General features: G+C 34.9%; 1 protein-coding gene across 3 annotated transcripts; it reads left to right on the top strand.

Moving 5' to 3' along the window:
- LOC123715305 (salivary glue protein Sgs-3-like) lies at positions 1-8,851 on the top strand. Of its 3 annotated transcripts, none has more exons than XM_045670263.1 (11): positions 1-37; positions 1,004-1,037; positions 2,130-2,147; positions 2,605-2,637; positions 3,156-3,206; positions 4,167-4,220; positions 5,201-5,266; positions 5,568-5,606; positions 6,817-6,846; positions 7,995-8,024; positions 8,732-8,851. In XM_045670263.1, exons 1-11 carry the CDS (start codon positions 8-10, stop codon positions 8,812-8,814), a joined length of 468 nt encoding a protein of 155 aa, XP_045526219.1. In that variant the 5' UTR covers positions 1-7; the 3' UTR covers positions 8,815-8,851. The 3 variants fall into 3 exon arrangements, with proteins under 3 accessions (XP_045526219.1, XP_045526218.1, XP_045526220.1); XM_045670262.1 differs by having other exon boundaries at positions 5,568-5,612; XM_045670264.1 differs by having other exon boundaries at positions 5,568-5,612; positions 7,995-8,020; positions 8,732-8,808.
- Positions 8,852-12,279: the final 3,428 nt, after the last annotated feature.

Here is a 12,279-nt window from a genome sequence, read left to right as displayed (position 1 = left end):
CGCCATCATGAGAACTGCACTGCTGTGTTTTTTCGCTGTAAGTAATTTAATCTTTTATTGTAATATTTATTTATTTCCAACACACAAATATACAGTATTTACAATATTCTTAACCTACATAGTAATAATAATAAAAATTCCTTCCGCTTGGCCGTTTAACGAAGAGCGATTCGAATCGTCAACGACCAGTCACTTTCCAAACCAATTCGACTTAGGGTTCTGCAATATAAGAGCGTACCGATTCTTAAAAGGCCGGCAACGCACTTTCGAACTTTCTGGAAATATCATCACATAACGTCAGGTGAGCCTGCCGCCCATTTCCCTTCAATTACATTTAATAAACATAGAAAAATAAAACAAATTTAAATGTGGTGTCTCTTTGATGCTGGCATTTCCTCGCTGCATTGCGATACTTATTCGTTGAGCGAGGTTAGCACCAGCTCTGTGGTCACCGGTACTATCTATCAGGCGCCAACATTTATCCAAAAGCGATTTTTTGTATTGAGGTTTTTGCTTACCGTACTAACTTTAACATTCGGTGGTACTCAATATTAAACGGTGATGATCAATGGAAAATAGAGTAGGGTTGGCCTAGCAGCTTCGTCAACTAACATCTCTCGTCGTAGGTTCAATGCTCAATGTTCCACGGCTTTGCACCAATGGACTTTCTATCTACGCATTTAATATTCTCTCGAACGGTGAAAGAAAACCGGCTGGTCACGCGCAGAAGACTAATCACCTACTTGCGTATTAGATTGACAAATGATCATCAAAAGAAATGTAATCCGACCAAAAAGGTTTTAACGCCAATGACTTATTGAATTTTTTATATTGTTTAGCGGCTTCGGCAAGATAAGCAATCGAGTTGTGTGTATTATTAAGAGAGTTGCGGCTGATAGCCCACGAAGTGCTGGGTTATTTGAAGAAACATATAGATATAGTTGTTTATTTTAAATATAAACATTGTATGGGATAAGTTTATTAAATAATTGTTATATTTCAGATTATTGCCACTGTTTATTCCGCTCCGAACCTCGGTAGGTATCTTTAAATTAATCAATAAAGCTTTAAATAAATGATCCTAATCCTTGGGATAGATTTGCTCCAGTTCAAACAAATTGTATGAGTGGCGGAGAGTTTGCCAGTTCTTCTTGCCCACTCTACATCCTTGACTTGCGAACTGGTAGCAAATGTAGATTTGGAATCAATTTAACATCTTTTCTGTTGACGTTCACGTTACGTTCACGTGTGGCGCTTGGATTATATGAATAACGTTATTTTGAGTTTGAGTTTAAGAATAATTATTTTATGACACTTTGACTATACGCAATTATTTATATTCAGGTTAATTCTCATACATGCTACATAACAAAAATATTAAAAATATAAAAAGTAAAATATATCACGCCACTCTCATACGCTGTAACTGCATTAGGGTCTATCATAAAACTTCGCAGGCATATTCGAAACGGGTCTGCTTCTATTTCCCGTATCTAACTTTATATACTATTATACTTTATAGAAATGTTATTATAGAAATACTATTACAAGTTCCTGCAGTAATGTCTCTTTTCAATCGATAGCTCATGTCTAAGCGTCGTGGTCAGCAAGAAAGCACCTGTAGCAGGCTATCTGTTTCCACCGGTTTATCCAGCGCCTCTCTTCTGACAGTTTATAGTTTTGATGACTGATGATGATTTCATTAGGATCTTGATGGACCTTGATCGGTCCATCTGGATGGTGAACGGCCACGTGATCTTTTGCCTTCTGTGTTACCAACCACGATCAGTTTCACCAAGTTCCCATCGCCTCTGCGCATTGTATGACCGAATTAAGATTCAATTCGCTGTTTATTAATTAGTAACAGTTTAATATAGCCAACAAGTTTCTGGAAATTTTCTGAATTTATTAAACAGAAACGTTATTTTACGATAAATAAGTAAATAGACCACAAGAAGTTTTTTTCGCGTACCGCCTCTAAGTGGAGCTGCCCACTGCTTATATATTTAACAAATATTCTATTGCTTTAATTTAGACAATCCTCTATTTGTAAATGTTAACTGCAAATTAATAACGATAATAAGACACAGACCAGATAATGCCAGTATATAACGCATTTTTTTTTACAGGAAAGCTACCCCATTTACGTAAGTGTTTTTATGTATTCATATTTTAATAAGTTTACTTACTTTTATTTGTAAACGTGTAGGCAGGCAAGCAATTTTTAATATATATGTCGCAACCAAGCTTATTAAGCCGTTTAATTAAAACAGGCTGGCCTCTTAACAACACAGCGCCGTTTAACTAGCGGCCTGAAATATATAGCCGTAGCGTTTGTAACAACATCTAATAAACAATAATAATAATTATAAATTGATGAATAAAAATTAAAACAAATTTGAAAAGTTTGGTCCCTGTAGCATTGTAAAAGAGTATGGGCGCGGGAGTTGTTCTTGCTAAATCTCGATTCTGAATTGCTATTATCACACTCGCAAATGTGTCAGACACAGTCTTGCCTTGTACACAAGTGTGACAAGTTGAATTTGTAGTACACATAGGAACTTGTTTAATATAAAGCGGGCATTAACTTTTACACTCTTTCAGCGGACTGCACTCCAACGCCCCCAAAATGTGATCGTGAGTATTTATTTCTATTATCATACATTGTACCACAAAGAACAAGTAGATATAGAAAGAAAAAAATAACAGAATAACCAGCATCAGCAGCAAAATAACAATAGTAGAAGTATTTTAGAACCAATTCGACTTATGACCCCTCAAGAAAGGAGCGTAACAATTTTTAAAACGCCGGGAGGCGCTCGCTAGCCCTCTAGCATTGAGAGTGTCCATGAGCGGCGGAATCACTCAACATCAGGTGAGCCTCTTGCCTGTTTGCCCACTGTTCTATATAAAAATAAAAATGACTAAAAATAACATATCTAATTGGTATTGACATATAACCGTAAAGTATGGTAGGGACTTGACTGTGTGTGTCTGGTACATGAGGCTGATCACCTACTTGCCTATTAGATTGACAAATGATCATAAATCACTGATTTATATATCTAATTAGGATATATTGTATGAAATTAAAAGGCTTTTTAGTTTTTGGTGCGAAATTAATTTCGCGTTTTTATATAAAATAATAATTACAGATACAAGTACAACTACCACACCCAAACCGACACCAACGAAGAAACCCGACGGTGAGTTTGAAAGCACACTTTTTTGATTACAGTAATTATACAAATTAGACACGAAACATAAGTATTTCATCAAATTGGACCCGTTACAGTTTTTTTGCAACCAGCAAATCTTATTTCGTAAGCCAGTCATTGTTTCCAGATAGTCTCGGTGGGGTACCCATAGACTAATTTGATTCCTCCCCAGAAATCCCCTAGGATGCCCTTACCAAGCGGATGGTGGCATGGGCACGATCCTTTAAAACGGCGATCATGTTAACATTGCTGGGAAATAAAAGGCATTACGCAATGTATATGTAATAGACAATGGATTGACAGGTTCAAGTTTTATTCGGTTTATAGTTAAACGAATATATAATTAGGGGGAATTCCTCTGATCTAGCAACACTGGCGCCAATACTTCAGTACGATAAAAATAATCTATTTTAACAGAAGTCACATATATATATAATGATTGGTAAATGTAATTTGGAACACGTTTGTAATGTAAATCAATAAAAGCTATTTAATAGAATTAACTAAGTAATACCTACTTCGGCAGTCAAAATGTATAACAATATAATTAACTATAATAAATAATGCCCTTTCGCAACATTGCTGTGCCTAATCAAGGTCCTTATTGTAATAAACTATAACGTGTCACGTGTAGATTATGGACACAAGGAATGCAATAAAGTTTTGAGTTTTGGTGGCTTGTGTGTTGGTGTGAAAGTGAGAGTGCACTTATGATGCAGGTTATTTACGCTATGGATATTAATAATAATCCTTTAAAGTATATTACACGGAATACCGTGACAGCTTATAGTCAAGGCTTGAATAGTGGTATAATTATTACAAACGAATGACATAACATAAAGCATTACGTCAATTGTCATCATATATTACTACAGATACTGTAAACCATTAACAATAAAACGGAACGAGCCATACTTTCGTTATACATTTTAACTCTAATACTTCTAGATGACTGCGACACAACAGTTCCAGTGACGACAAAACCGACTACTACATCAGATGGTACGTTGTCCTTACATATTTATTACAAAAGACCCACCTCTCCTCCAGGGTCTTTATTTATTGTAACACTTATCTACAACAAATCGTTATCTAACAAATTTACACTAAGCCAAAATTGAACGAAGACTTTGTTTTACAGGGAAGTATTTTTATCGTTAAAATCTTTGTGGAAATGCATTATATATATGCTACTTGTGTGGACACGTTTTCTCCATCTCGCTGCTCTCGGACAAGCAAAAAAACTGGGGCGGCCGCATAAACGGCTCAAATATAAGTCTTTCCGCCAACATACGATTTTGTTCCCTTTGGAATAGAGACTCTTGGGCCGTGGGGTTCAAGTGCACAGGCGTTAATTAAAGATTTAAGTTGGCGCCTGGTAGATAGTACCGGTGACCTCAGAGCTGGTGCTTTCCTTAACGAATAAGTATTGTAATACGAGGAAATGCTGCCAGCGTTAAAGGTACACTGCCACAGGAACCAAACTTTTTAAATATATTTTAATCTTCAGTTTAATTTTTTTTATTATAACTATAAAGAACATTGTACGTTTGGAGTTCATGGCATTCATATAGTGTATTATTTCTTGTTTTATACAGAATCTAGTTCCAACCACAGCTCAAGTTTTTTTCGTCTATGGTATAGACGGTATAGACCTTTATATGGTAATTTTTTGGTTAAGTTATATAAAACCTTAATGAATTATAAATCTAAATCTTCCTCGGGAACTACACTATGTAAAGTCAATATTGTTATGTTATGCCATAGACAGTATTATTTTTTATCTTCAGTATATATTAAATAATTGCACAATAGTTTAGATTTCTTTAACTAATTTTTGCGTGAGAAGAAGTGAAAGCAGTGAAATCCGTATAAAATCCGTTCAGCTGACTTTGAGTTCCTCTCAATCAAACAAACTCATCTCGTACGGGAAGACGCGAAGATTTCAATTTTATATTTTTCATATTTTTATATACTTTCAGACGATTGCGATACAACAGTTCCTGTGACAAAACACACAACCACAGACGCAACACAGACTACAGACGGTAGGAATTTCGATAATATAAAAAGGAATCTATTTAGCTGAAGCTCAATTTTCATCAAGATTTGTCAGTAATTATTTTATGTAATAGGAGGCAAACGGGCAAGATCTGATGTTAAGCCATACCGCCGCCCATTCTTGCCACCCTTATAAGACTTGGAACTCTCTTTTCTCGAAAGTCCCGTTGAATTGGTTGGGAAATGCATCAATTACTAAGGAATTAACTAAAAAGGACACATTCCTGCCCGTTTGCCCCGTTACATCTAAAAAAATGTATTTTTTTTTAATTTTATTAATCATTTCAGATGATTGCTCCACTACACCAAAACCTACAACTCCAAAAGGTGATGGTAAGTCATAAAATAATTAACATTTTCCGCCTGAGGGATGGTGTGGTTAAATAAATTAGAAACAGCACTTACAGTTGGCCTACTTAAAGTCTTGGGGTGGTGTCCAAGTGTTCTCCAAGAACTCTTTGTCCCCTATGTATACTGACCCAAAGACTGTATGGCAACTCCACTACCCATTAATGTATCCAACATTATTTGTCTTAGGGATGGTGGGGTACAATAAATTGGAAACCAGACGGGACTTCCTGAAAGTCCTATAGAGTGGTGAGCAACCCAAGTGTTCTCCAAGAACTCGGGCTCTTTGTACCTAGGGGATAAGGTGGCCAAGGTGGTTTGCGATACCAAGGGCCAGGACAAGTCTGTTGCACAGATCCCCGTTAAAGACGTTGCGCTTACTCAATGCTGTCGCCGACTATCGACATATTTATATGTTCGTAGAGTGACTTTACAGTAGCGATATTGTGTATATATATTTTTAATTTATTTTCAAAGTTATCTCTCAAACCAAGTGTACAACACAAACTTTAGGGGGTTCTTAATCGATATTTAGGGGTAGGAGTTGGCATTATGGATCAACTCAATACGCACCTTAATTTTATTTTCACACCGTACCGTTTGAGATTGAACCTTAACTCTAACATTTGGTCCTTCGAGCCGGATAAGGATACAGTATTTTGTTGGTTACAACGTTGCTATGAATATTAAACTAATCTGTATATTAAAAATAAATAAATAAATTTCTAACACACAAATATACAGTATTTACAATATTCTTAACCTTAATAATAATAATTGAAAATTGATAAATAGGAATCTCAAACAAATTTCAAAAGTGGTCCGGGTCCTTTAATTCTGGCATTTCCTCTCTGCAGTATTTGTTCAGTAATGAAAGCACCACCTCTGCAGTCACCGGTACTATCTACCACCAACTTGAAACCCCAGCCCAAGAGTAAAATCAAAGTTATCCGAACTGATTAGTTTCATCGATAAATATTAACGAACTGCATAGATTAACAGGCATTTTTTATTGTCCGTTGAGTGAACCGACAAAAGGTCTGTTTCATGTCAGTTATTATACTATAAAAAGTAGTTTTTTGGAAATATTTTAATCGGTTACTGTTAAAATAATATAAATGCCACATTGCAGTTATCTGTAACGGTAGCTTATCTCGTTGTTAAGTAAATAAATGTTTGCAACTTTCAGATGACTGCGATGATCCACCGAAACCTCGTGGTAAGAGAGTTGAACTTAATTTAAATATACTAATACACACATTCGACACGCATTCTCTCTCTCATATCAAGTCTGTAAATGGCTTGGGGATCCAACAACAAAAACCAGTGGAGCCGCATCTCAGATATCTGTTTCTTATTCATTTGTTAATCTAATAGGAAATTAGGTGATCAGCCTTCTGTGCCTGACAAAGCCGTCGACTTTTTGAGTCTAAAGCAAGTTGGTTTCCTTACGATGTTTTCTTTCAACGTTTGAGCGAATGTTAACTGCACTCATAGAAACTTCATTGATGCACAGCCGGGAATCGAACCAACGATCTAAAGGATGAGTGTCGCACGCTGAAGCCACTAAGCCAACACTGCTCTCCCATTAGAAATACATATATTTCCATTAAGCCTTCGTAAATTGATAGATTACTTGTTAGAGTCGATAATTTAGAATGAAATTACAAGTCACTCTGTAGACTGACATATTTCTGAGTATTAATATAGAATTATTTATGGAAGTACACCACATAATGCATTTTCTACGGTAAATGTAACAATTTCTTCTAAAGAACACGACAATTATGGCGAACATAACATACATATAAAAAAAATGTACACTTCCAATTTTAGTTTTTAATAGTACCTAATATTTTGCTTGCGGATTAGCTACCAGATAGGCGTGGATAAATAGTGTTAATTATTTGTGAAGAAGAGTTTTGTGTGACTAAGTTTGTCAGAATCTTGTCGATGTTTAATAATAATAATAAATCGTATATTTGCAAAAAAAGGATTCGGATTGATTAATTATAAAAATCGCACAATCAGCCATAAAGGCATGCAAATGTCAATAATTAACTTATTTTAAAGGTTATAACAGTGTATATTTCACTGGCCTTAGTATATAGGGGAGCGTTCAAGTATTATGTTCTAAATGCTCTCGCACGCTATATTATATTCATATTATATTTTACATTTACTGCCAGTTCTCAATCAATAAAAAACTAATATAAATCTAATCATCACTATTACTTTGCAAGTGTTTAACAATATCTGCTGGGATTACACGTCTGAAATGTATTTTTATATTATATTAATTAATTTAAATTTATTATATTAAATTAAATATTATATTAAATGTATTTATGTAATATTCATTTCCAGGTCACAAACCATCGAAGCCAAAATCTGTAGGTAATATTTTTATTCATGTAAACAAAATATAATATTCGAAGACAATTTCACGCAACGAGCTTTTAAATGTAATTTTTATTTGGTACTAGAGACATTTCCGTGTATTTAATAAGTCCAGTGACTACAACCCCATGACTTTATCTTACATCCGTTTTATGATCATTTTTCTTTTATAGACAGGTAGGATTAGCCCTTTGACTGACACAAGTACGCCATCAAATGTGTGAAACCGATTTTCATTTCCTATCGCACTTTTAATGTCCAGGCGTCACTTAACATTAGGTGAGCCAGCCTCTTGCTCGTCTGCGCCCTGTTCTATAAAAAAGGGATCGTTGTTGAAAAGTTGATTTTTTCATGACACTTTCCTCGCGATGTTTGCCTTGACCGTTTAAGACTATATAGAAATACCTTTTAATTCCCGTAACTTAGCTTTACGTACACAAATCTTTATATATTATTTACAAATCTACAGATTCAGGATCAACTGATTGGATTATTTTGAAAAATTTAATGAAGAAGTCCTTAGGCCATATTACGCTATGACCAGATTAAAGCAGATAACAACAGACTTGGTGAAGTTTGACAGTGTATTTTAATACGATTTTGTTTTTCTGCAAATTTGCTTAGACTTCGAGCGATCAATAACGTCCGTTTTACAATTCGATTTTCTTTTAATATCAAATTACAATTTAGAATTATCATTTCAGAAAGTGTAGCTGGTGCCGTCGCAGGCGCAAATGGTGACAGCAGCTATGCTAAGGCATTTGGTTTCGCTGAAGACACGTTTTAAATTGTGTATTTTAAATGTTTGTAATAAATATTTGCATTGATAATGTGTTTATTATTAATCTTTACTCAATTTGATCTAGGATAAAATTACAAAATAACGAATACAACGTTACGTAGACAAAACTATGGACAAATAGATATATTGTTGACTATTTGTCATATATTTAATTACGCCTTTTTCTCTCTAATCTTCCTTCTCGCTTCATTAACCACTTTCCTAACATTCACCACGCTCGTCCCTTCTCTAGTACGTACAGAATTTGGTCCTGGTATGTACGACATGGCCTACCCGATTTCTCCATCCATAGTTGCTTTGTATATCGCTCTTCTACATGACTAAACCGCCTTAAGCATTCTCTTTCGTATCCTTGTCTTCTCCTCTTTTAACTCATACTGCTCACGTATCACTTATCCTATCAACGTTACACCACACATACTTCTCAACGCTCTCATTTCTACGGCATTTATTATACTTTCATTCTTTCTCTGCCACACCCAACATCAAAATATATACGTGGCTATACATACAAATCTATGTTATAGTACTCCATAAATGTGTGTATATCTTACAAATAACAAATTTTAATAAAACTTAAATAACTATGTTGTCTAACTAATTTAAATCTAAAGTATACTCTGGGAATCACTCATAGTTCTGAGAATTGTAGACAAACACTACATAATAAATAGATCACTCAAATATTATCAAATTCCAACAAATTTGAAGCTTAATATAACTAAAACTCTAAATAATTTTATTCATATAGGTAGCCAAGTACACTTATGAATGTAAACAGAAAAGATGTTAAATTGATTCTAAATTTACATTTACTACCTGTTCGCATGTCGCGTAGAGCGGGCAAAGAGAAGTGGCAAGAAACTCTCCGCCACTCTTTTTAAACGCCAAGTTTTGAGTCATACAAATGGTTTGAACTGGAGCAAATCAACCCCAAGCATTAGGATCATTTAAATAATCGTAAAAAGCTATATTGATTAAATAACGTTAACCGAGAGTTTTGAATTTAATATGATAATTGTCTAATTTCGATTGAGAGCTTCGCTACAATATTATTCTCTAACTCTCCTTATTCAACTCTCATTATCAAATCTTTTCGTACAAAATTACTAAATTAAATTAAAATACCATTTCTTTATTATACGCACGGCCAGAGATGCAGTTTTTTTAATGGAATATAGCTGTTGGCCTTAAAGACCTATCCGGTCGCCAAACTCCAAAAAAGTACATTGTTTTGCATTCGATTTTTGTCATCGTTTCTTGAAGTAGGACGAATGAAAAAAATATATGGTGGAGTTGAGTAGTTTATGTATCCATTTTGAAAGATCGATACACGATGTCAATAATTTCGCTCGATAGAGAAAATCCAAATTTTATGACGAAAATGAACACGAGAACATGATTTTCAAATTTACACGATATATTTCATCGCAAGCCAAGTCATCCATTCCAGAATTTTTTTTGATGAAATTACATTAATTTTATGTTTTACATAACTGATTGTTATTACGGGCCGGCGCGCCTCAAGACACTGACACTGCAATTCGTGTTGGGATAGGGCCTTAAGGGTCTTTACAGCTTAGTTCGGACTATTTTGGCGACCTTAGCTCAGCATGAATGCGCGTTTTTGCTGCGACTTACGCAAGGGCGTTTCCTTCGAGACTCGAACCTCGGCTTGGGCCGTCGCGGGGTGATCAATCGCCTGAAGGGCAGAACGGAAGCTCACGGGAGTGAGCAAAGTTCGCAGTAAAGGTGAAGGCGGTTTTTTATCCTAATTTGATTTGCCTTTGGAGGTAAATTGGCCTTTGGCGAACAAGAAAAAATAGTTGCCGATAATTTATTTCTATTATTTTTATGTTTAGAAAATTAAGTAAAGTAAGGTGATCGGCCTTCTGTGTCAACTTTTTGTGTCTAAGGCAAGCCGGTTTCCTCACGATATTTTCCTTCACCGGTCGAACGAATGTTCAATCCGCAAATAGAACGAAATATAGAGGAGAACTCAAAAGACCTCTGGGAGACCTACTAGGCCAAAACTGCTAAGAATCCTTATTAACTAAATCTAAGAGTCGTAACTTATATTAAACAACTTTTTACCTGTTAATAAAATTTCACGGCAACTATTTTTAACCCATGTTGTGTATTTGAAGATTTATTGAGTTTCCGCCGTGGCCATGTGTTTATGCGCATAGGGGCCGCATCGTTTTACAACTCAGTGGATTTCCTCCGAGATTTGTACAACTAAATTAAGCTGGACATTCTGTATTAAACAACACACAAATATACAGTATTTACAATTCATAACATACATAGTAATAATAATAATTAAAATTTAAAAAGTTTGGTCCTGTGTGTTCCGTTAATGCAAGCATTTCTCTGTAATGCGATACTTATTTATTCGTTACGAAAAACACCAGCTCTGGTGTTACCGGTACTAGAGTATATAATATAAAATATTCAACTATATTTTTTTTATTGTTACTGGAGGAAAACGGGCAGGAGGCTCACCTGATGTTAAGTGAGGCCTTTCGGTTTTTAAAAAATTGGTACTTTCTTTTCTAGAAGGACCCTAAATCGGGTTCGGAAATGCTTCAGTGGGCAACTGGATATATAATACTGGTAATGGTAATATCAAAAAATAATTAAAAACAGAACAATAATTATTATTTTCTTATATAGCCAAGTGCACATTTCAAGGATCGTCAAGCTCGCTTAAATGTCACTGCTTGTGGCGGCGTCCATGAATCGGGTTGTCGCTCTTCCAAGGATATGGCAAGGGGGCCGATGGGTGGCCATGCGTGATACTCGTGAACGGGTGCTACTTGTAGTGACTGGTCGTACTTGAATTCGTATAAGCGGTGATGTTAGTTATTTTGACTATATATTTGCGTGTTGTTCCCACGAGAATGTAAGTGCGTGCTCCTATTTCACCATGGCTCCTGCTGATGTCATGAACTTGGTGTGATGGTTGCAGTTCTTCTCTTCCGTTCTACGCCCTTGATTTGAGAACTGGCAGTAAATGTAAAATAGAAGCATTTAATGTATATTTCTTTTTTATTGACGTCCATAAGTGTACATTGTGTTACATATATGAATAAATCATTTTTGACTTTAGACAAAATAAATCAATCATTAAAAACCCCAATTATTTATGTTTTATTTATGCTAAAACATCAAACATCGTCACCCTACACGTACAAAAATATACATTTAATTTGTTTTACACAAATGAGATACATTGGCCTTTGATGTCTGGCAAATCAATCGCTGATTAATACCAGAGCCTTTAAACGAATATTTGTAAATAATATATAAACACTTTTTAAAGTACATATATACTTTATAATTATAAACTATTAATTGTATATTGTGTAATAATTCTGTTATTATTGGGCGTATCTATGTTGTAAATAAATACATAAATTATATACAGTACACAATACATAATACAAA

This window comes from Pieris brassicae, chromosome 10 (genome assembly GCF_905147105.1).
Source record: "Pieris brassicae chromosome 10, ilPieBrab1.1, whole genome shotgun sequence".
NCBI lineage: Eukaryota > Metazoa > Arthropoda > Insecta > Lepidoptera > Pieridae > Pieris > Pieris brassicae.
This window is presented reverse-complemented; position numbering and strand designations above follow the sequence as displayed.

Excerpts from the sequence above, each read along its gene's own strand:
- LOC123715305 (XM_045670262.1), top strand. The coding sequence starts at position 8 with ATGAGAACTGCACTGCTGTGTTTTTTCGCT. Across the intron at positions 38-1,003 it reads CACTGCTGTGTTTTTTCGCT|ATTATTGCCACTGTTTATTC; the intron begins GTAAGTAATTTA and ends GTTATATTTCAG. Across the intron at positions 8,025-8,731 it reads ATCGAAGCCAAAATCTGTAG|AAAGTGTAGCTGGTGCCGTC; the intron begins GTAATATTTTTA and ends TTATCATTTCAG.